This window comes from Stegostoma tigrinum, chromosome 3, assembly GCF_030684315.1.
Source record: "Stegostoma tigrinum isolate sSteTig4 chromosome 3, sSteTig4.hap1, whole genome shotgun sequence".
NCBI lineage: Eukaryota > Metazoa > Chordata > Chondrichthyes > Orectolobiformes > Stegostomatidae > Stegostoma > Stegostoma tigrinum.
In genome coordinates, this window is record NC_081356.1 from 66,834,635 (window position 1) to 66,858,993 (window position 24,359).

The window sequence follows — 24,359 nt, forward strand, 5'->3', positions numbered from 1 at the left end:
GACTGTCCCTTAGCCACTATTAGGGAGGGTGAGAAAGAGCAAGTAACACACAGGCAGGCAAACAGAGAAAGAAACCGACACTGAAATAGGAAAGAGACCTCCATTTTTACTTGGTTTTGCTAAATTAAATATTGGATTCCAGAAAATTGAAAATACTCACTTTAGCAGTGTACCAGCTATAATCAAATTCCAGATTTTTATCCTCGAGGTATGGATTGAGATTCAGGCCCTCTTTCGATGTCACAATTCCACCTCCTGCCGGACAGTGCCAACTCATGCTATTTTTATGGCAAAGGTAGACTGGCATCAAAGACATAGATTCTAGTAGCAGGCTGAAAACACCGGCACCGCCAGAAGTGGATAGGTACTAAGGCCATGAAGCTGGAGGTCAGAAAACACAGCCAGTTCACCGGGGCTTTGGCTCAGATCTGTGAATGGGCATTATGCACCTTGTGCCCCCTACTCCTCATCTCCCTCCCAACCTCATATTCTCTACAAAGGACATAAATCATGAATGCTATAACAACATTGGGAAGTCTTTGATGATGGTCCTTGAAACTGTCAATATAGTGCAAAAAAACTGCCATTTCTGTTTAAAAAGGTTATAAATCATCTAAGAAGCTGATAAAACTGTCATCTAAAATAAAACACACAATCTACAATTGTGTCAACAACCTCTGATGAAAATTAATCCATTACTTGGTTAAGAACTCAGCCAAACACCCATAATGGGATTCAACTGTGTAGCTATGTTAATAAATCCTCCAGATCTGCAACATTAAATACTTTTAATGCCGGGTAAGAACTTACAGGGTTGAATAGCTTGAAGCTCTTTGAAGCTCTGGAACTGACAGCTATCTACTCCAAAACTTGAGGAATTGAACAGATGGTTGGACTTCCAAACAAAAAAAATTAAATCCCTCAAGTAATATCAACACATTAAAGTCTTAATCTTAATAATTGTCAATGTCAGGAATCACATGAGACCAGGTTATAGTCCATCACCAGTGATAATGGGAACTGCAGATGCTGGAGAATCCAAGATAATAAAATGTGAGGCTGGATGAACACAGCAGGCCCAGCTGCTGGGCCTGCTGTGTTCATCCAGCCTCACATTTTATTATCTATAGTCCATCACTAACCTGGCGTTGTGTGATTTCTGATCTTGTCCAAACCAATCCAACATCAGCCTCTCCACATAATAGTCAATGCAGAAGAGCACTTTACCAAATGTATAAAGTACTCAAATACACCTGAACTTTCACAATGTTGGTCAAAGCATAATTGTTAATCATTGTATTAATATAAATGTAACTTATCGTACACCATTATATCACAAAAAACTGAAGGTGTCAATACATTTTGAACTTTAGAATAAGCTTCCCCATGGTTTCTGATTTCCCATGAATCCCATGAAGAGGAGGTTTAAATCACCTCTTGTAACAAAATAATCCAACTCTTTGAAAATAGCAGGAGTTTAAAATGGCCAGCCCTGCAATGAAATGGGTTCCTGCACAGGAAGCTCACTACCTGTGACTTTATCCAGGGCCAGTAAAATTCTACAGCAGGAATGGGGCAGGAATCGTATAGACAGGTCCCTTTCCCATATTAAATTTCATCTGCTTCCATTCAAAGAAGGATTAATGCTTGAAAATTGACCCCATGAAAAAGATTTCTTAACCAAGTAAAGAAGAAATATTAAGGCAAGAACAGCAACATTGTATGAGATTTTGTTGATGATGAAAAGCACTGAAAATGCATTCATGAAATATGTGTGTGTCATTGGCAAGGTCAGCAATTTTTGCCCATTCCTCATTGCCCAAAGGACATTTGGAAATCAACTATATTGTGGGTCAGGAATCACATGTAGGCAAGACCAGGTGAGGATAACAGATTTTCTTCCCGAAGAATACTCGTGAACCAGATGCTTTTATTCTGACAATTGACAGCGGTTATGTAGGTGCCATTTTAATGAATTCAAATATTACTAAACGCAATTGTACAATTTGAATCCTTGTCCCCAGAACATTAGCCTGCTATTTTGGATTGGTAGTCCAATGACACGCCATAATCACTAGAACAGGGCTGATGTACAAATTTTCTTTTTTTGCACTAAATTAGTTACTGGGTCATGCAGTAATTAGATCAGGAAGATGACAGAAAATACCCAATTTTCGGTCAACATGCTTCATTATTCAGGAACAAAACTTCCTGTTCAGGTTTTCTTTTTGATGTTCACCCAAGTGGTCACTCATTAATAAAGAACAAAAGATGCTTGGATCTTTCGTACTATTTAAAATTTTGCCAAGTTTAGTATAGCACAGCAATTCAACCATACTACCAATTCCAAACTATATTAGGTACTGACTCCAGTATTACCAGTTTTGAGACAGTGAACCAAAAGCTTCAACTATGTGCATCTTAGACGCACCTTCCTCAAATCACATCTATTAAATGAATATTAAGCCTCAAACAACATCGGGTTAACAATTTCTAATGTAACACAGTCATTGCCGCACAGAAGGTATGAATAAAAACATGGGCAAAATAGATTGCATTGGCAACAATTGATATCGGTTTAAAAAAATTACTTTTTCTTACCAGACCTACCTATTTCGGTCATTGTTACTCCAGGCGCCAGTTGACCATTTGTAAAAGAGCTATACGTAAACAAGTTTGGTACAGGTGTGAGGTCATAAATAGGCTCTTGTTTTATTTGTTTGATTCCAGCCATGTCTATCCCAGACTGATCTGGGGATGGTTGAGCAGAATCTACACTGTAATATCCATTAGCTCCTTCAGATTGTACTTTTGGCAGATCAATGACATGTCCATTTGAATAAGTGCCACCGATTTCGTTGTTCAGATCCGTCAAACCATTGCTGATGCTGCTTGTATAGACACGGGCGAGGGCCTCTGCCTCACCACTCTGCTGCTGCCGCTGCTCTTGCAGTCTCTGTTGGTGCTTCTGTACCTCAGCATATAGACTGTCACGCTGCTTCTTGGACATTCTCCCAAACTTTACAGCTGTGAAGGGAGCAAAACGAAAAGAGTCGGTTTGTTATTAAGAGATTTGAAGTCAAAAGAACGTTTGCGATTTCCAACCGTCATAATCTCATAAGGATGGCATATAAAATACTAAAAACACTGAATTCTAGCCCAAAAGTAATGAGAAATTTGGCTTAGCATAGTGGCACATTGAATTACTTAAAAAGTTACGGCACAGAATTAGCCTAAATGGTTGGTCCACACACCAGCCTCCTCGCACTTTTTGTCTCATATATTTATCAAACTTCCTTCAAAATACATCAGTACCATTTGTCTCAACTACTTTTTGTGGTAGCAGCGTTCTCTATTCTATCTGTGGGGTTACTGCTGTTCAGGCACTGCAAGACAATCTAACGTTAATTCAATAGATGCAATACACTTCCACTACACAGGGTATGGCTTGTTGGGAGTGAAAACTGAGACAGCTAAACTGTTGGGCGACTGCCATTCTTGAAGCTTACTCTTCTAACTAGATCACCTTTGGCCACAAAGATCCTTTTGATTCATTCACCTCTGATGGCTACTGAGGTCTAGTAACATCAAACGCATGGCCTATCGCAAGAAGAAGGATTTCCAGAAGGAAAAAAGGTTTAATTAAAAAATATGGGTCTCTCCTTCAGAATTCTATTCTTAAGATGTGATCAGTATTGGCAAAGTTACATTAATTTTTCAGTCAGAGCTGTCCACATGCCTTCTTGGTTCAATCATTTGTGGCTTACCAGATCACTTCAAAGAGCATTATTAATCAACAACAGCATTTGTCTATAGGCCAAATTGGTTGAGGATTGGAGGATTTCTAAGCTTAAGGACATTAGCGAACCAGTATGTTTGAAGTGGCACTCCATAAATGACCAAATAATGAAATACAATTTGTCACAGTGAGCTTTGAATTACTGAGCTGTGGGTTAACAGTTCAACACCATACCCATTAGACAACTGGATCAGATGTCATTAATTTGCACTTAGCATATAAAGTGTACCGGCCCTCACCTAGTGCCCTGTGTGCTTCCTAGTCTCGCTACATTTCACAATCACATTTGATGTGATGAGGGCCTCAAAATGTCCACTCCTGGTACTACAGGATCCTGGAAATTGAAGGTGTGAGGCTGCATTCCTTCATATTATTAGCTTGTCAGATTGCATTTAGGGAACTGCATGTCTCCTAGTGAAGATCCGTGTACTTTATGTTTAATTCAAGCTGATAATTTTATCCATACATGGAAGTACGATTATCCCTAAGGAAGCTCATTTTTATATGCAATCCAAAGTCGTCCAGAAGTGTAAAATTGTTTGAAATGAGTGAAAGCTAAAACAATCAATAATTGGTATTGGGACAAGTTCAAATACTAAAAGTAAATGCTTTGGTTTTGGGTAAAGATGTGATAAAGTGGTTCTTCCTATTTTGTTATTTTTACAATTTGATTTTGCTTTGCATAGATCTGTCACTTTTGCATAAATGCATTATTTTTCCTGATAACATGAAAATATGGGGAATTAGTGTATCAAAGCCATGTTTATCAATACTTGCTATGAAGTCCTTCCAAAAATGTATACTATCAGCATGTTTTGCATGGAGATGATTTCTTTTACAGATTTATATCTCATATCATGACACTTATAGTATAATGCTAACCAACAGATAAAAAAAGACCGCAGACATTTTTGTTTCTTGCATTAAATCAACACACAGGTTGGATGGTACAAATATACAACTCAAACAATCCATCTTTGCTTCTCTACATTGCACCAATGTACTTTAAATATTATCATAAAAATTCCTTATTGACTCAGAATGACCTTTCCATTCATTATGTTGTGATTTCAATTCTTTCCCAGATCAGCTGAGACCAGTGCAATCTTGAGAAAGGAAGTGCTTTGTTCTCTAAACAGGTTAAGTTAGGATCTTAAGATTTTTCTTATTCTCACCATCACGAGACATTCCAAGGGCAAGACATTTCTGCAGGCGACAATGCTGACAACGATTCCGATTAGTTCGATCGATTAAACAGTTTCTCTGTCGAGGGCAGGAGTAAGAAGCATTGTTCTGCTGACTCCTTCTAAAGAATCCCTAAAATAATAACAGAGTTGTAGGTTTTTTTCAAATGTTGTACCGATTTTCTAGAGATGCTCCTCCAATTTTGCTGCAGGAATGATTTGTTAAAACAATCAGTTAAAGTAAATGCATTAAAAGTAGAAATTCAAGTTAAACAAAGAGACCATTTAACGAGTTTGTAGAAAATTAGCTTTTATTTTACGTGTTGGGGTGAGGTTTTGAGAATTTCTGCCAGCAGAAACAGGATAGCAGTGATCTTAAAAAGCATGGTATCTGTTCAATTCCTACTGAAGGTGGAGCTGAAGCTGGAGCTCCTATCTCTGGGTATAAAGAGCACTCTGTGAGTCTTGTTGTAATATACAAGTTAGGATCCTATAATGTATAGAGGACCATCATCTACTATTTTCAGATTAGAACTTCAGAGTACTAGTGTTTCAGCTTCAAAGAGGAATTCAGAAGGTAAGCTTTACACTTGATGGGTGGCCAGCCAGGAAGAACAAAAATGGTCCTCCCAATTGTACAAAAATAATGAGCTATTTCAACATGGTTTCCTCCTCCTAGACCCCACTACACCCCTAGTCTGAGATCAGGCTTTCAACAAAATAAACCTTCCAATAGAGTTGGCCATCTGTCGGAGATATCAGGTGACTGACTAGAATATTCTGCTGACCTGCCAGCTGAATGTCACCTTGAAAAACTTAAAAGTAATATTCACTCCTGTTTTTTGTAGCCAGTGTGGGAGTTTTGCATACCCAATTTAATGACATAAAAGTCAACCTAGCGAACAAGACTACTCTAATTCTTCAAACACCAAAACAATAATGCTTTTGCATTTACTTGGTTAATCAGTCAACTCCATTTCCTGCTATCAAATGTAATACTAGAGTCTGTAGTTCGTCTGAATTCTTCATTTTGCAAATACATGTTTGACTTACCTTATACTGTGAGGTACATGAGAACAAGCAGGTGATATGTGAGCAGTGCTGCAAAGAGGATGCACCGGTCTTTAAGTCACACTAACACACAGCAGATGGCATATGGCTTAGTGAGTGATGAACCAAAATAGATCTTCCATCAGGTTGAATGGGTATGAAACTGCTTTCAAGACAAGAGTAATATTTGGTGGCTGATCAAAAAAGCGTTGCAGTGAGTGAATTTGGAGTTAGTAATAAAGTGGTGTGTGAATTGAAGGAGGAGTTTGTTCTGAAGAAAGTGCCAAAGAAAAATACACAGTCAGGAGAGAGACTGACCACTGGTGTGATAGCAAGAAGCATGCATCATGTGTGTATGTATGAGTCCTGGAAAATTGCCAGAGTGGTTACATTATTCCACAAAATGCTTTGTGTGTACATGGACTTATAAAGGTCAAAGTAAGCAGAGTCTAGTAAAGATTTTAGACTATTAGCCAGTTTACGAAGTTGATTCAAAGAATGGAACAGTCTAGTGGTTAAAGTAGAAGACCAAGATTGCTCAGACACTGTCAAAGAATGTGATAGTAAAACGACTAGCTTCCAGTAATTCAAAAACAGAGTCACCCATCAAGCCACCTTTGCAACATGGATGAAGTGCAATAAATTGAGTTATGCCCTGCGGCCAAACTATGGAGTGAAAGGATTCAAGAAAAATTCTAGTAAAAATAAGGACATGGGATAACAAGATTCAAGGTGCTACTTACTTGCACATCTGATGGAATTAAATTAAATTCTCTTTAATTTTCAACCATGCCAAAAATTAAGTACCCTGCAGAAGATGTTCTGAACATCCATGGAAAACAGTTGGATGGACGTGAATGTAATGAACTTAGAGATTAATAACGTGTGGAATAGGTAAATCTGTGGCCTACATAAAAATGCAACTTTTGCGTGGGATATGTTCAGATTCCATGTAAACAATGAGATCAAGTGATAGCTGTTAGAAATAATATCCACATCAATTTAAACTGGAGGGTCTAACATCTGTAGTTCAACTTTTGCAAATGTGTTTCAATTATGTATGAAAGTTGACACCCTTTTGGAAGGATTTTTGGAAGCTTCATCGATCAACTTATGTGAACATCTACTGTGTGTACCTCAGAAACGAATCAATTAAAGTCAAGAATATGCACTCAAACCCATATATTCCACTGACCTCCATTTCATCTTAGGAGCAGTGGATTGTTCACAGCACCACTATTTACAACCCAACACCTCCTGGGACCTTGCGAGTCTCAAAACATACTCACCGCAGACTCAGACTTAGAATTGACTACTACCATGAATACTTTGTACAGTCTTCTCAGTAAAGCAACCTCCTTTGATCTCTTACAAAAAAAATCCCCCAGATTTACTATCAGGTATGTTTCAGAACAGGTAATTTATCCCCTTCATTTTCTTTAAACTAAGGATACAGTCTCAAAATAAACTCATAGATCAACTGTAGCACTTTCAAAAAGTGTATCAAACCATTCATCCATAACTTGAAGATTATTGCCACAATCCAATATCCACCTTCTCTCCATAGTCGTTGAATGTGTCATTCTCCCCAGATTCATGCTGTCCTATCCTGGTCACAAATAACCAAGTTTGTGACAGTGACTTTCCACTTCAACTTTCTTGCAGAACTTGGTAGGATCAACAGCACCACTTCCCTCCATGGGGCTGCCCTTGTTTGATTTTGCTCTTATTTATCCAAAGGCTGTCAAAACTTCTCTTGCAAATGGTCTCTCATCCTGCCACCATCCTGTTAACGTCAGGATGTGCCAGGGATATAGGTTTTGCTGATAATGGGAACTGCAGATGCTGGAGATTCCAAGATAATAAAATGTGAGGCTGGATGAACACAGCAGGCCAAGCAGCATCTCAGGAGCACAAAAGCTGACGTTTCGGGCCTAGACCCTTCATCAGAGAGGGGGATGGGGGGAGGGAACTGGAATAAATAGGGAGAGAGGGGGAGGCGAACCGAAGATGGAGAGTAAAGAAGACAGGTGGAGAAGGTGTGGGTGGGGAGGTAGGGAGGGGATAGGTCAGTCCAGGGAAGACGGACAGGTCAAGGAGGTGGGATGAGGTTAGTAGGTAGCTGGGGGTGCGGCTTGGGGTGGGAGGAAGGGATGGGTGAGAGGAAGAACCGGTTAGGGAGGCAGAGACAGGTTGGACTGGTTTTGGGATGCAGTGGGTGGGGGGGATCCTTCAGGAGAGGTCAATACCTAGTACGACATCAGGGTAGAAAACATTCTCAGAGATGTTTAGCACATTGGAGAAGAATGCAATCTGGGCAATTAGGATGACAAAACAACTGAAATAAAAGTAGAAAAATTCAGGGAGCTGAGCCTGTTTCTCTGTATGTAGAGATATTAAATGCAGACGAAGTGCTGTTTCAGGTCAGGAGTCGAGGATTTATATCCACTACAAGTATTAATTGGCTGTGACAATGATTGGCACCTCCTTGAACCACAAGATTCTTTTGTACTGCAGTTTATTGACCTCCCAGATCGGCCAAGATCATATTTTAAGAGTTGAGCCCTGCTTGCACTTAACACGACTTCTTCAATAGATAGAGATGATCAGTTCGCAACAAACAACTGCACCTCCCAGTCTCAAACCATTTCCACTCCCCCTCCCATTCTCTTGATGACATGTCCATCATGGGCCTCCTGCACTGCCACAATGATGCCACCCGAAGGTTGCAGGAACAGCAACTCATATTCCGCCTGGGAACCCTGCAGCCATATGGTATCAATGTGGACTTCACCAGTTTCAAAATCTCCCCTTCCCCTACTGCATCCCTAAACCAGCCCAGTGCATCCCCTCCCCCCACTGCACCACACAACCAGCCCAGCTCTTCCCCCCCACCCACTGCATCCCAAAACCAGTCCAACCTGTCTCTGCCTCCCTAACCGGTTCTTCCTCTCACCCATCCCTTCCTCCCACCCCAAGCCGCACCCCCAGCTACCTACTAACCTCATCCCACCTCCTTGACCTGTCCGTCTTCCCTGGACTGACCTATCCCCTCCCTACCTCCCCACCCACACCTTCTCCACCTGTCTTCTTTACTCTCCATCTTCGGTCCGCCTCCCCCTCTCTCCCTATTTATTCCAGTTCCCTCCCCCCATCCCCCTCTCTGATGAAGGGTCTAGGCCCGAAACGTCAGCTTTTGTGCTCCTGAGATGCTGCTTGGCCTGCTGTGTTCATCCAGCCTCACATTTTATTATATAGGTTTTGCTGCCTCTTCGTTCTGAATGAAAAATTACAGTATCCACATATAGTTAATGACACTGAGCTTCGCACTGGCCCCAGCTCTCTAGACCTAATTCATTGCCTTGTTGTTGCCATCAGACTGCTTGCCTAATATCTAATCTTCGATAATTTGCAATGTGCTCTAGTAAAGCACCAGGAAGCACATATGATTGTCTTCAAAGCTCAAGATCTACACTCTTGTGATCACTCTAACGCCCTCCCTTGCAAGTTGTATTATTTTAGACATGACATGACCGTTATACTGTGAGCTTTAAGAAGTGGCCATAATAACTATGAGTCCTCACATCAAAGTGTTAAATTGGGGGAAGGTGAGCTACAACAATATGAGGCAGGAACTGGAGACTGATGATTGGAAGCAACTTTGAGGGTGAATCCATATCAGACACGTGGGAGAATTTCAACTGGCAACTGGTAAGAGTTCAGGAGCAGCACATTTCTGCGAGAATGAATGATAGTCGTGGCAAGTTATGTGAAATTTGGATGACCTTTCTGAAAAAGAAATAAAGGAAGCATTCGCAAGGTCTAGGAGGATGTGAACTCACAAAGCCCTTGAAGTAAATCAGGGAAGTAGGCAAGAACTTAAGTAAGGAATTAGAAGGGCTAAAAGGGGTCATGAAAAGTTATTAGCAAACAGGATTAAGGAGAGTCAAGGCTTTTTGTACATATATAAAAAGCAAGAGGGTAGCCCGAGTAGGCTTGGCGCACTCAAGGACAAAAGAGGATATGTATGTAGGGAGCCAGAAGAGGTAGGTGAGGTCTTAAATGAATACTTTGTATCGGTATTCATCCTCCATTAATTCCTTCTCTTTGGCAATCTCAGGTAAGGGAACGTTGAATTTCTAAGCCAAGTTGCTATTAAAATAAAGAGATGTTATGTGTCTTAAAATAGATAAGTCCCTGGGTCCTGATAGGATCTACCCCAGAATATTGAGGGAGGCAAGAGAACAAATTGCTGGAACATTGACAGACATCTTTGTACCCTCTTTGGCCACAGGTGAGGTCTCAGAGGACTGGAGAATAGCTAATGTTGCCACATTATTTAAAAGGGGCAACAGGGATAATCCAGGAAATTACAGGCCCCTGAGCCTCACATCAGTGGCAGAGAAATTATTGGAAAAGATTCTCAGTGGCAAGACGTAAAGCATTTAGAAGCAAATGGATAGATTAGCAATAAACAACATGGTTTTATGCAGAGGAGGTTGTGCTTAACTAACTAATTGAGTTTTTTGAGGTGGTGAAGATGATGATTGATGAGGGAAAAGCGGTTGATGTCTGCATGGACTCCAATAAAGCCTTTGACAAGGTCCCTCATGGCAGATTGGTAAAATAGGTAAAACCACATGTTAGTTATCAGGGTCAGTTGGCAAGGTGGGTACAGAACTTGCTCAGTCATAGAAGACAGAGCTTAGCAGTGGAAGGATGCTTTTAGAATGGAGGGCTGTGACTAGCGGTGTTCCAGAATGGTAAGTGCTAGGGCCTCTGCTGTTCATGATCTATGTAAATGATTTGGAGGAGGAAAACTTAACTGGTCTAATTAGTAAGTTTGCAGATGATACAAAGGTTGGTGGAGTTACGGATAGTGAGGAGGATTGTCAGTGGATACAGCAGGACACAGATCAGTTGGAGGCATAGGCAGAAAAATGGCAGATGGCGTTTAATCTGCGCATATGTGAGGTGATGAATTTCAGAAGGTCAAATGCTGGTGGAAATTATACAGTGAATGGCCGATCTCTTAGGAGAAATGATTTGCAGAGGGAGTTGGGGGTGCAGGTCCATAGATCACTGAAGATGGCAGCGCAGGTAGATAAGGTACTAAAAAAAGCCTATGGCATGCTTGCCTTCATTGGAAGGGACATCGAGTATAGGGACAGACAAAGTTATGCTGCAGCTTTACAGAACTTTAGTTAGGCCACACCTGGAATATTGTGTACAGTTCTGGTCACCACACCATCACAAGGATGTGGACGCTTTGGAGAGGGTACAGAAAAGGTTTACCAGGATGTTGCCTGGTGTGGGGGATTTTAGCTGTGAGAAAAGGTTGGATAGGCTGGGTTTGTTTTCACTGGAACGCAGGAGGTTGAGGGATGACCTGATAGAATTTTAAAAGGTTGTGAATGGCATGAATAGAGTGGAAAGCATGAGGTTTCTCCCTCCAGTGTGGAGAGGTCCATTACTGGGGGATACAGTTCAGGGTGTGAGGGGGAAAGTTTAAAAGATGGGTGAGGCACGTTTTTCTCACAAAGGGTGGTGAGTGCCAGTAATGTGCTGACAGGTGGTGGTGTAAGCAGATGATAGCAGCATTCAAGAAGCACTTGTATGAATACATGAATAGAAAGGGAACAGAGGGATACAGATCCTGAAATGAAGATAGTTTTAATATGGAAGGAGAAAAAAAAACTGTGGCACTGCACACTTGGAGGGCCAAAAGGCCTGTTCCTGAGATGTATTGTTCTTTGACATTTCCACAGTTACCAAATCCTGAGGTGACGCTTGAACCCAGGCCTTCTGGCTCAGAGGTTGGGACACAACCACTGTACGACTGATAACAGTGCGGAGCTGGGAGAACACAGCAGGCCACACAGCATCAGAGAAGCAGGAAAATTGAAGCTTCGGCTTGGGGCCTATACCACTGAACCTTCCTTGTAAATTCCAGCTGTTTTCTAATCAACTTGTTCAGAGATTATGACACATCTCTGGAGTGGGTAGGGTTTGAACTGCGGAACTATTATTCCAGCATCAGTGACACGATCAATGCACAACTAGTGTCCCTCCTTGAAAACTGTATAATTGCTTGTTTGTTGTACTCAGGTGCTGGGCATCAAATATGGGCTCATTTGTACTCTTACATATAGGACCATACTGAAATTGTAGTTAAAAACCAAAAGAACTGTGAATGCTGTAATTCAGAAACTAAAACAGAAATTGCTGGAAAAACTCGGCAGGTCTGGCAGCATCTGTGATGAGAAATCACTCAACCTGAAACATAACTCCGATTCCACTCCATGGAATGCTGCCAGACCTGCCAAGCTTTTCCAGCAATTTCTGAAATTGTTAGGTTTGGATGTGCATGTTGACAACTTTATGTAAAGAAAGACGTGAAAGTATATGAAAATCATGTTTGAATTCTATCCCTCACTGTCTGGCTAACTGACTTGACACATTGTTAATCTCTGTTGAAATTGAACAGACTTCATAATCTGAGCATCCTATTCAAATCCCATAACCTCTCCATCACAAAGAGACTTGAATTTTTCTTCTGTAACACCACCCATACTTCAACATATTTAATGTGAATCACTTACCCTTGTCAGCTCATACTTGATTTTTACAATGGCCTTCTTGCTGATTTCCTATTCTTTACCCTCCAGAAATGTCATGTTATCTAAAACCATGCTTTCAGTTTCCTATCGTGCAGCAAATCCTACTCAGCAATCACCCTATCATTGTAGATGTATATCACATCCTGATTCCCCTACAGAACCCACAGAGGAATGTTATTGGGTATGCACAAGAAGATACTTGATATATTTGGAAGCCTACCAGATAATGTGTGTTCAATATCAAGGAGCATGAAGAAGTCCAGCATCAATTTGGTTTTGGGCTTTATGCAGGGCTTGGAGTCCATCCTTTCTAAAAGGAAAGCGGTGGCCAACTTGGTTTTTATACATGTAGATCTGATTAAAATGCAGTGCCTGATAGTAAAATAACAATTTCTGCACGCAAATCAGACTGCTGTCATGTAAGGTCAACTTAATTGCCATATTAACTCAAACTTCTGCTTTTATGGCTGTGGATTAGCTGCTCAAAAGGGCTTGACAACAGTTTTGTGACCTGCCCTTCAAAGGAATTTTTGAGTCCCCACTTTAGTAAGAGTGGTAGTCCCTTGATACTCAAGCATACTGTCCTCTCTCAGCATCGGATGGTGAAGGGGGACCTTTCCAAGGTTTAAAAAATCAGGAGGGGCATAGATAGGGTAAATAGATAAGGTCTTTTCCTCAGGGTGGGGGATTCTAAAACTAGAGGGCATAGGTTTATGGTGAAAGGTGAAAGATATAAAAGGGACTTCAGGGGCAACTTTTTCACACAGAGGGTAGTGGGTGTACCGATTGAACTGCCAGAGGAAGTGGTGGAGGCCGGTACGATTACAACATTTAAAAGACATCTAGATGGGTATATGAATAGGAAGAGTTTAGAGGAATATGGGCCAAATGCTGGCAAATGGGAATGGATTTACATAAGATATCTGGTCGGCATGGATGAGTTAGATCGAAGGGTCTGTTTCTAAATTGGATATCTAGGATTCTATGACGGCATTTTTCCTCCAGCCATGCCAGTCCATCAGCAGCCTTGCTGCCACCCAAATGGAGATGGTGTTCTCTTCAACTGGGCCTTCTGGGTTTGGATGTGCTCAAGGCCAACCTGGAAGGCCATTTGCAGCCTTCTCCATCCATTGTCAGCAGCCTTTCACACAGTGGTGGTCACAACCAGCTTTTAGAGCAAAGAGAACTATGCAGAGACTGTACCTAAGAGAATCCACTGTAATGATCAGTTTACATTTGTGTGCAACATGGAATCATTTCATTTTTAAATGCATATATGGGTTGGAACATTTGTGTATTAGTAACTTTTACTTTGTACTGTGGCCAAGCAGATACTGTGATGCTAATGATAAAGGGAGCATTAAATGTGTGACTGTGAATGGGGATTAAAAGTTATGGGTACTGGTATATTACTCAAATTCATTTTTCACAGCAACTTGTCATTTGGTATTCCACATCCCTTCGTCTTCCTTCTCCTCATGCTCCTGCAATTCAATTGCTGTCTGACAATCTTCTGAAAGTAGTGTTAAGCTTAAAGTGGTAAACTCACTTGCAATTTTTACCTTATTTTTCTTTTGGATTACTTCCCTGCATGATGGGTAACAGATCCATATCATTACGCCCTTGTGGTATTTTCTCAGATGACCCTACTGCACCTGGAAATCAAGGATACCTTCCCTTAAATCATTTGTTGCATTATTTGCCACCTCAACCAGTACGTGATCTGGGTAAGGCTTGTCTAAGGTAGCTCTCTGGCACTAATCCTCCTTTGTCTCAGCCCATTTAATAATTAGTGGCACAGAATAAACCACCACAAAGTAGTTACATTAGTGGCACTGTTCCTGGATAATAAGGTTTATTTCAATGACAGCTACAGGTACAACTACATTGCTCAGGAATAATGACTAGGACCCTAACGACGTGTTGCAGATTTATCTGCACCTTTACAGCATCCAATTTTGTACCCAATATTCTTTCAAAGGATCCCATCATGTTTCCTCCTCTTTATCACGGCAGCCCTTACAGCTGCTGTCTTGGCTACTCAAAACTCCTTCTGAAATCTCTGCAACTCTCAATATAAAATCCCTTAAACACAACAATTTAAGCAAGTTTTGTATAACACCACTTAATATCTCCTTATAGGCTGTGATTTTTTAAAAAAAAATTATGAGGCTCTGTTTGTCTACACTGAAGTCATTGTACAGATCTAAATCGTGGCTGAATTGTACTGAATTCCCAGTTACTCTTGTTCTGTTGTATTGCCATGAAGCATATGATTAATTTGTGATAAACACTTCAAAAAAGTAGCAATATTTTGATATAACTACCCTCATGAAAAAAAGAGGAGGTAAATGGAGCTTGTAATATAGTCTTAATCCTTTCAAACCAGCTGCTCAGGTTTGATTTGTGCTCTCTGCTGACTTAGTTGATCCAAGTCCAATAGCAATACAAGTGCAAAAAAAAAGGCATCTACATTTCTGGGCCAGGGAGAGGAAGTAATCAGTCAGGAATCATTTCCCTGATCACAACTTAAAAATGTTTTCATGAGGCATTGCCCATCAGTATTGTGTGACTCTCTCTGGAACAGAGTGTCAAAACACATAAGAACTAAGCTCAGATAACAAGGTGTAGAGCTGGATGAACACAGCAGGCCAAGCAGCATCAGAGGAGCAGGAAGGTTGCTTGGCCTGCTGTGTTCATCCAGCTCTACACCTTGTTATCTCAGATTCTCCAGCATCTGCAGTTTCTACTACCCCAGAACTAAGCTTGCCTGACACAATCCACCATTAATTAACCCACTAAATTTTATTGTCCAAGCTTACAGAATAGTCCCACTTTTACCTTAACCAACCCAGTGGAAAAAGAGCATGTTTGGGTTGGTGTTGACTTCTCATCTGACATTAATCCCCATTGATGAAAACAGAAGTAAAATTTGGACAAGATATAAAACAGGTGCCTGACCTGGACTTGTCCAATTCCTACTGAGTGGTTTAGGCTAAATTCAGGCTCTGAATCTGAATGAGCATTACTGCTGTAGACCAAGTATTGCACACAAGTATTTCCAACAAGAGAAAAAGTGTAAATTGAATGGGAAAGAAGACAAAAAGAAACTGATCTGCAATACTTATCGTCTTGTCATTAAATTAACATCTTTAGAGATCAATAAGATAAACTGTACAGGCTATGCTATTTTACTTCTTTCTATTGACTGGTAAGCATCTCAACTGTTCTTTTCTCAGTGAAACTAATTAGACTGATGAATACCAAAGCCTAATATGTTAAAACAATAGCTTCAATTATCAAGTAACCTGTTAAATTGCTTTGCATTGATGTGGACAGAACAATACAGTTTTAATTTGTTGGCATCAAGCATAAGATATAATGTATAGGACAATACAAACTTTCATAACTGATGATCTGGCTGCATACTACATAAGCTATGAAGTTACATCTGTTTTATGTCTGTTTGGGGCATTGATTGAAGAAATTGTGTCAAGCATATTGAGACCAAAGCAAAATCTGGCTTTGAAATGGACGTTTGACTGCCAATACCTATCAGTTATTCCATTTAAACTTGAACACAGTGTGAAATGTCAGCACTTTCGCTGAGATTAAAGAGTTTTCTCTGAATCTAGTGTTGACATTGGTAATATTATTACAGGTGTATGGCACAAAATTGAATGGAGTTGCAAAGGAATTAAGTAAAAATGATTTGGAATGTAAAAGGACAAAATTGCTTGTTAAAAAAAATTGGAAGACAACTAAAATTTAACAAAAACTTGAATTATATCAAAATTGGGACAAAATTCAACCCCTGATGTTTAACAGAACAGTATTAAGTTTGCAGGAAAAATATTTTCTTATTAATTCTACAATCCTTAAATTTCTTTATCTGTGGATTTACATTGAAGCTGACTTAAAAACCATAAGCAGTGCATACCATCTGTGCTTCTGGAATGATTCCATAATATCTTTTTGAGAGCATTTAGCAGCTGTGATCGTTTGACAACTAATGATTCTGCTTTCATTTTGTGTACTGTCTATAAAGATGCCATTGGTTAGTGGTTTGTCAAACAAAAGAAAACCAATCTGAAATCGATGAGTAAAATCACAGGAGCTTGGATTTGGCACTGCTATCCAAAATACATTTCTGAACACTCATCAAGTGTAGCAATGTCACACCTTATTAGACGCATGCATGAATTTTAGTACTTTTTAGATATACGTACATTCACACAATACAAGCAAAAGTAATCCATCTTTATGTATTAATTTAACAAACATTGGCCATTAGGTGATGAAGGAAGCTAAACACTCAAACAATCCAAAAAGAAAATCCTGATACAAAAGCTTTTTGTCCTCAATGGATACATAAAATTATTAAAGTATTCAAACATATGATTATGGATTGAAAACTCATCCCTATTTACTAATTAATGGGACAACTACCCATATATGAATAAAAACAAAGTTGCTGGAAAAGCTCAGCAGGTCTGGAAGTATCTGTGAAGGAGAAAACAGAGCTAATGTTTCGAACTGACGTTCTGAGGAAGGATCACCGGACCTGAAACGTTAACTCCGTTTCCTGCTTCACAGATGCTGCCAGACCTGCTGAGCTTTTCCAGCAACTTTGTTTTTGTTCCTGATTTACAGCATCCACAGTTCTTTTGGTTTTTACCCATGTATGAATTCCTAATTAACCACAAGCTTGCAGGTTAATGTGCTGCATAAAACTGGCTTAGGAAAAGCCAAGTGCCAAACTATATTCAATAGCAGTGATAATGGAAACTGCAGATGCTGAGAATCCAAGATAACAAAGTGTGAAGCTGGATGAACACAGCAGGCCAAGCAGCATCTCAGGAGCACAGAAGCTGCCAAGCAGCATCTCAGGAGCACAAAAACTCCTGAGGTGCTGCTTGGCCTGCTGTGTTCATCCAGCTTCACACTTTGTTATCTTATATTCAATAGCAATCTATTTATGTGGCAAATTACTTATATAGCACCTTTAAAAAGGTGCTGCAGAGGAGGATTATTAAACACTATCACTTAATGAAACAGGAGATCAGATGATCACATCAAGGAAGTAGATTTTAACCTGTGTCTGAAAAGAGCAAAGCAAGGTTGAAAATCAGAACAGCAGGAAGGGAACTCCAGAGCTTGGGACCAAAGCAACTAAAAGCATGGCCACCAATGGTGGAGCAATTATAATTGGGAATGCTGAAAAATACCAGAATGAGGAGTGCAGATATCTTGGAGGCTAGTAGAGCTGGAGATATTGACAGATATAGGGAGGAGCAAAACTATGGATTGTTTTGAAAACAGGATGAAAGTTAAAAATAAGTGTGACTTCACTGGGTGCCAACATATGCCAACGAGTAGAGGGATGACAGAGGAAAGTGCGTGTTAAAAGATGGGCAGCTGAAGTTTTGAATGATGTCAAGTTTACAAAGATTAGCAAGTGGGAAACCAGCTATAAGTACATTGGAATAGTCAATTCTAGTAGTAACAAAGCTTTGAATTGGGAGTGGTAATTTTCAAGTGACACAGATTCCTGCCCCAGCATCAATTAAAAAGGCAATAGTGAAAGTGTCTTGTTGAGCCACTTCATGAAAAGACAAGAAGCTGGAAAAGTTGGATGGATCTGCTACTTCAAGGTGTCATTTATACATTAGCAAGTAATGATCTTAGTTCAGAAGACCGAGATGTAGAATCGGTCTTAGTTGAACAAAGAAACAGAAAAATGTAGGAGGTTACACATGGGAATAGTTTGTTAGCCTACTTTCTTGAATGAGGGACTTATAAAGGAAGTTTGAGTAGGTTGGATCAGTTGGGGTGTGATGGCAGAACCAGTTGATTGGATGGTAATCAATTCTTTGTGACAAAGAATTTCACAAGCTTCTCACACTTTAAGGTGAGGAAAAGGCATTTAAAATGATTAGAAGAAAGAATCCAGAGGATTCTAGGGTTACGCTGGAATAATGAACAGATGAAAGCTAGATCCAATACTGTTTCAAGTGGCTGAGACAGACTTACAAATCTCTATTCAAGCTTGCATCCCCTGGGAGTTAAAGATTCCAAACGTTCAAGTTTCTGAGTTTGTCTACAGTCTGAATGTGGCCAAGTTTGGACATGTTCACTTGATCTGTACTATCATGGTGCCCCTGCATAGAGGGACGACATTAAACAACTGAATGAGCTGAATAAAATATTTTGCCTCGTATTGTGATGATACTATGGCTTTGAGAGGTGTATTTTGTCCTGGTTTGTTTTTAATGAAGGTTGAGACAGAGGCACTGAGCAGTATGTTCTAAAGCCAATGAAGTAAACAGCTTGTGAGGCCTTCAGTTGCTTTTTATAGTGGGAACAATACAAGCAGCCAGGCTAGGTGGGCTCAAGCTCATACAGAACCAGCCTTCTGTAGCAGTTGCTGTGATCTTGAAACCGGATGTGGAAGCTATTTTTCCTCTCTGTTGCAGCTAAAAACTGGGGATTCTCTTTCTGCTAATAGCATTGCATGTGAGACACTCTATTTTACTGTATTAGTCTTTGTTAAGGGTGTGTTTATGGGATACTACTACATTGGAACAGTTACTGTTTATTTAACTACTCATTTATTATTCTGTTAAGTTTTCTATTAAGTTGTTATTCCAATTTTCTTTGTTGTATTTTAACCCGAGTGTATGAATAAAGTGATAATGGGAACTGCAGATGCTGGAGAATCCAAGATAATGAAATATGAGGCTGGATGAACACAGCAGGCCCAGCAGCATCTCGGGAGCACAAAAGCTGACGTTTCGGGCCTAGACCCTTCATTAGAGAGGGGGATGGGGTGAGGGTTCTGGAATAAATAGGGAGGGGGATGAGGCGGATTGAAGATGGAGAAAAGAAGATGGGTGGAGAGGATAGTATAGGTGGGGAGGTAGGGAGGGGATAGGTCAGTCCAGGGAAGACGGACAGGTCAAGGAGGTGGGATGAGGTTAGTAGGTAGGAGATGGAGGTGCGGCTTGGGGTGGGAGGAAGGGATGGGTGAGAGGAAGAACAGGTTAGGGAGGCGGGGACAGGTTGGGCTGGTTTTGGGATGCAGTGGGGGAAGGGGAAATTTTGAAGCTGGTGAAGTCCACATTGATGCCATTGGGCTGCAGGGTTCCCAAGCGGAATATGAGTTGCTGTTCCTGCAACCTTCGGGTGACATCATTGTGGCACTGCAGGAGGCCCATGATGGACATGTCATCTAAAGAATGGGAGGAGGAGTGGAAATGGTTCGCGACTGGGAGGTGCAGTTGTTTATTGCGAACCGAGCGGAGGTGTTCTGCAAAGCGGTCCCCAAGCCTCCGCTTGGTTTCCCCAATGTAGAGGCAGCCACACCAGGTACAATGGATACAGTATACCACATTGGCAGATGTGCAGGTGAACTTCTGCTTAATTTGGAAAGTCATCTTGGGGCCTGGGATAGGGGTGAGGGAGGAGGTGTGGGGGCAAGTGGGTGGTGGGGTCGGATTGTAGATGGTGGAAGTGTCGGAGGTCTCCGCCACATCTGCTCCCACGATGAGGCATTCCACTCCCGCACATCCCAGATGTCCAAGTTCTTCAAGGACCGCAACTTTCATCCCACAGTGGTCGAGAACGCCCTTGACCGCGTCTCCCGCATTTCCCGCAACACATCCCTCACACCCCGCCCCCGCCACAACCGCCCAAAGAGGATCCCCCTTGTTCTCACACACCACCCCACCAACCTCCGGATACAACGCATCATCCTCCGACACTTCTGCCATCTACAATCCGACCCCACCACCCAAGACATTTTTCCATCCCCACTCTTGTCTGCTTTCCGGAAAGATCACTCTCTCCGTGACTTCCTTGTTCGCTCCACACTAACCTCCAACCCCACCACACCCGGCACCTTCCCCTGCAACCGCAGGAAATGCTACAATTGCCCCCACACCTCCTCCCTCACCCCTATCCCAGGCCCCAAGATGACTTTCCACATTAAGCAGAGGTTCACCTGCACATCTGCCAATGTGGTATACTGTATCCATTGTACCCGGTGTGGCTTCCTCTACATTGGGGAAACAAGGCGGAGGCTTGGGAACCGCTTTGTAGAACACCTCTGCTCGTTTCGCAATAAACAACTGCACCTCCCAGTCGCGAATCATTTCCACTCCCCCCTCCCATTCTTTTGACATGTCCATCATGGGCCTCCTGCAGTGCCACAATGATGCCACCTGAAGGTTGCAGGAACCGCAACTCATATTCTGCTTGGGAACCCTGCAGCCCAATGGTATGAATGTGGACTTCACCAGCTTCAAAATCGCCCCCTCCCCCACTGCACCACAAAACCAGCCCAGTTCGTCCCCTCCCCCCACTGCACCACACAATCAGCCCAGCTCTTCCCCTCCACCCACTGCATCCCAAAACCAGTCCAGCCTGTCTCTGCCTCCCTAACCTGTTCTTCCTCTCACCCATCCCTTCCTCCCACCCCAACCTGCACCTCCATCTCCTACCTACTAACCTCATCCCGCCTCCTTGACCTGTCCGTCTTCCCTGGACTGACCTATCCCCTCTCTACCTCCCCACCTATACTCTTCTCTCCACCTATCTTCTTTTCTCTCCATCTTCGGTCCGCCTCCCCTTCTCTCTCCCTATTTATTCCAGTTCCCTCTCCCCATCCCCTTCTCTGATGAAGGGTCTAGGCCCGAAACATCAGCTTTTGTGCTCCTGAGATGCTGCTGGGCCTGCTGTGTTCATCCAGCCTCACATTTCATTATCTTGTATGAATAGAGTGTGTTTTGGTTCAAGACTGGTAGTTTGACCAACCCAATTGCACTTGGGATGCAACACCTGGGACTTGCCTTTCAAATAAGAAAAAAAAACTTCGGGTTGAGGCTAGCTTCATGTATTTTAAAGGTGGGGGGGTTGGTCTGGTACTAAAAAAAACTAAAATTTGCTCTTTTGGAAGCAAACTTTTGATGGTGATACGCCCAGTTAGTCTATGTGAAAGGCTTCAATTAACCACTGTAAGCAAATGATGTAAACTGCAGAGTCCAAATGAAGCAAAATTTAATACAGTTGTTAACCAATCACATCTGCACAGGCCAGAATGTTTCAGTTGTTCATTTATTACACCCTACATAGGGGTCTTTCTGAAACTACACGCAGTCAACAGAAGCTTTACTTGCAGGCAGCCTGTGTTGATGATTTGAATCTACAATATTATACACCTCGATCAGATCCGAGTTCCCTGACAGTAGTTCTCCTCAGTGGGAGGAGAGATCATCCAGTTACATCTAGAGTGTCAACATAGCTCCAAGAATTTGAGAACATGTTCCTATTCTGTCTGTTTCGTTTTCTACTTTACCTCACCTCTAGCTTCCTTGGGAAAAAAATTCCAGATTGTTCTCAATATGCACAATTGACTTCGACTCCTTGATGAAATGTAACATTTACCAAGCAGTTACAATGACATTCCAAGAGTTTTTAATTCTTAAAGCAGAGTTAGTATGATCATTCTTTCCAAAGCCCCTCTACGGATCATCACCTTGAAGTGATGGAGAGGCTTGTGTTTTAACAATCCCTTGATTCAAGCCGTTGCAAGGTCTCTGCTCCAGGTAGAACCACCGTTAGTGGTATCATCAGGGTGAAGAACTAGACAAAGTGTGGTTCAAAAACAAAATCAAATCAGGCACATAACAGGCATCGGAAGCCTGCGCATCTCAGTGACTGCAGTGGCAGCTTGATGACATCACCAAAACCTGTCCAAAAACCCAGAAAAACTGTGTGCCTGATGATGTTGCTGTGTTTATGGACTGTACCACTCCTGTTGTATTCAAGCCTGCATCATTATCCCCTCATGGTTTTTTGCCTAACATGGGGTCTGAGTATTGCGTATGTGTCCTGCAATCTTGAAGCTGCTATACCTGGCTAGACTGGTCCTGGTTGCAGGAGTCTGTGGCATTGTTATGTTTGCCTTGACTAAGAGTAACTTTTTGTCTTTATCGGTAAGCCCTGAAAGCTCTTTATTTACGTTCAAATACACAGAATTCTGATTATAGCTCTTTAGCACAGTGCTTTCATCCTTAGAGCCTCGATAGCATGTGTCAGTTGTTATCAGAGTACATCATTATCATTAACTTGTTTAGGGTTAGGGTAGAAGCCTATTTATATTTCCCATTAGTTATATATTGTGTACAATATCAGCAATGTTGCCGTGTTAAATAAAGTCTGACACAGGGCTCTGCCAGAACTCGTGTGCCAAGTTCTGTGGCAGTTGGTGATAAGAACAGGAACATGGCTGGGAACTGGGTGTCTGTAGAGAAACATCTGCACAAAGGTGACAGATACATGACAGTTGTTAGGTACCTGTGTTGGGACAGAGGCCATTGGCTCTGACATACCCATTCCCCTGCCTGTCCTTACCCGCTGTTGGTCTTGATATCCCATCCCATCCGTGATCTCAAATCTACCCTAAGTACTCTATCAATTTCCTGGCACTCTCACCAGGTCGCCATGTGTATATCTCACATCCTACCCAAGTGGCAGCCATATACTAGATCCACCCATCACCCAAAACCAACGTTTACCTTGTGTACTCATCCTTTCAAAAACAGTTGTGCAAGTGACTGGTTGTTATGCTGGACATCTAAATCTCAGAACACCGTTCACCAATTGCTGTAAACAGGGGCTGTGCTTTTACTCCCTGTCATCCCCAACACCTATCCTACACCATGAGGGAACTGACCGATTTCAGGTACGCTCTGCTTTTCTGAAAGAGCTGGCCTCATAACTCTTGGGTGGAAATGATGAGTTTGGTTCGAACGGACAAATAAAATAGGAGTCGTGTGGCAATCTGACTGCAATTGCCAATTTTTGGAACCTGTGGGCCAATAGGAATGGCATCATTCTGTCTTGTGCCAGAGGAGAAACAAGAAACCACACAGAGCATTCTAGACCAAAGCACTGGCACCTCTTAGATTTTTGAGCCAATGACATCACCTAAGTGAAGTCTGCATCATTCAAGCTGATGTTTCGGGCCTAGACCCTTCCTCAGAGAGGGGGATGGGGTGAGGGTTCTGGAATAAATAGGGAGAGAGGGGGAGGCGGACCGAAGATGGAGAGAAAAGAAGATAGGTGGAGAGGAGAGTATAGGTGGGGAGGTAGGGAGGGGATAGGTCAGTCCAGGGAAGACGGACAGGTCAAGGAGTTGGGATGAGGTTAGTAGGTAGGAGACAGAGGTGCGGCTTGGGGTGGGAGGAAAGGATGGGTGAGAGGAAGAACAGGTTAGGGAGGTAGAGACAGGCTGGACTGGTTTGGGGATGCAGTGGGTGGAGGGGAAGAGCTGGGCTGGTTGTATGGTGCAGTGGGGGGAGGAGACAAACTGGGCTGGTTTTGGGATGCGGTGGGGGAAGGGGAGATTTTGAAGCTGGTGAAGTCCACATTGATACCATTGGGCTGCAGGGTTCCCAAGTGGAATATGAGTTGCTGTTCCTGCAACCTTCAGGTGGTATCATGGTGGCACTGCAGGAGGCCCATGATGGACATGTCATCTAAAGAATGGGAGGGGGAGTGGAAATGGTTTGCGACTGGGAGGTGCAGTTATTTGTTGCGAACCGAGCGGAGGTGTTCTGCAAAGCGGTCCCCAAGCCTCCGCTTGATTTCCCCAATGTAGAGGAAGTCACAACGGGTACAATGGATACAGTATACCACATTGGC

The 24,359-nt window shown here is 42.0% G+C and overlaps 1 protein-coding gene across 3 annotated transcripts in view; it reads right to left on the reverse strand.

Moving 5' to 3' along the window:
* Positions 1 to 24,359, reverse strand: part of LOC125450957 (nuclear receptor ROR-beta) — a 276,310-nt gene that overhangs the window by 80,856 nt on the left and 171,095 nt on the right. For 2 of the 3 annotated variants that reach the window (XM_048527460.2, XM_048527458.2), the window contains exons 3-4: positions 4,975 to 5,116; positions 2,602 to 3,027 (exon numbers count right to left, since the gene is read on the reverse strand). In XM_048527460.2, the coding sequence (XP_048383417.1) occupies positions 2,602 to 3,027; positions 4,975 to 5,116 (568 nt within the window). The remainder of the gene's footprint in view (positions 1 to 2,601; positions 3,028 to 4,974; positions 5,117 to 24,359) is intronic. The other variant, XM_048527459.2, reaches the window with a different exon arrangement.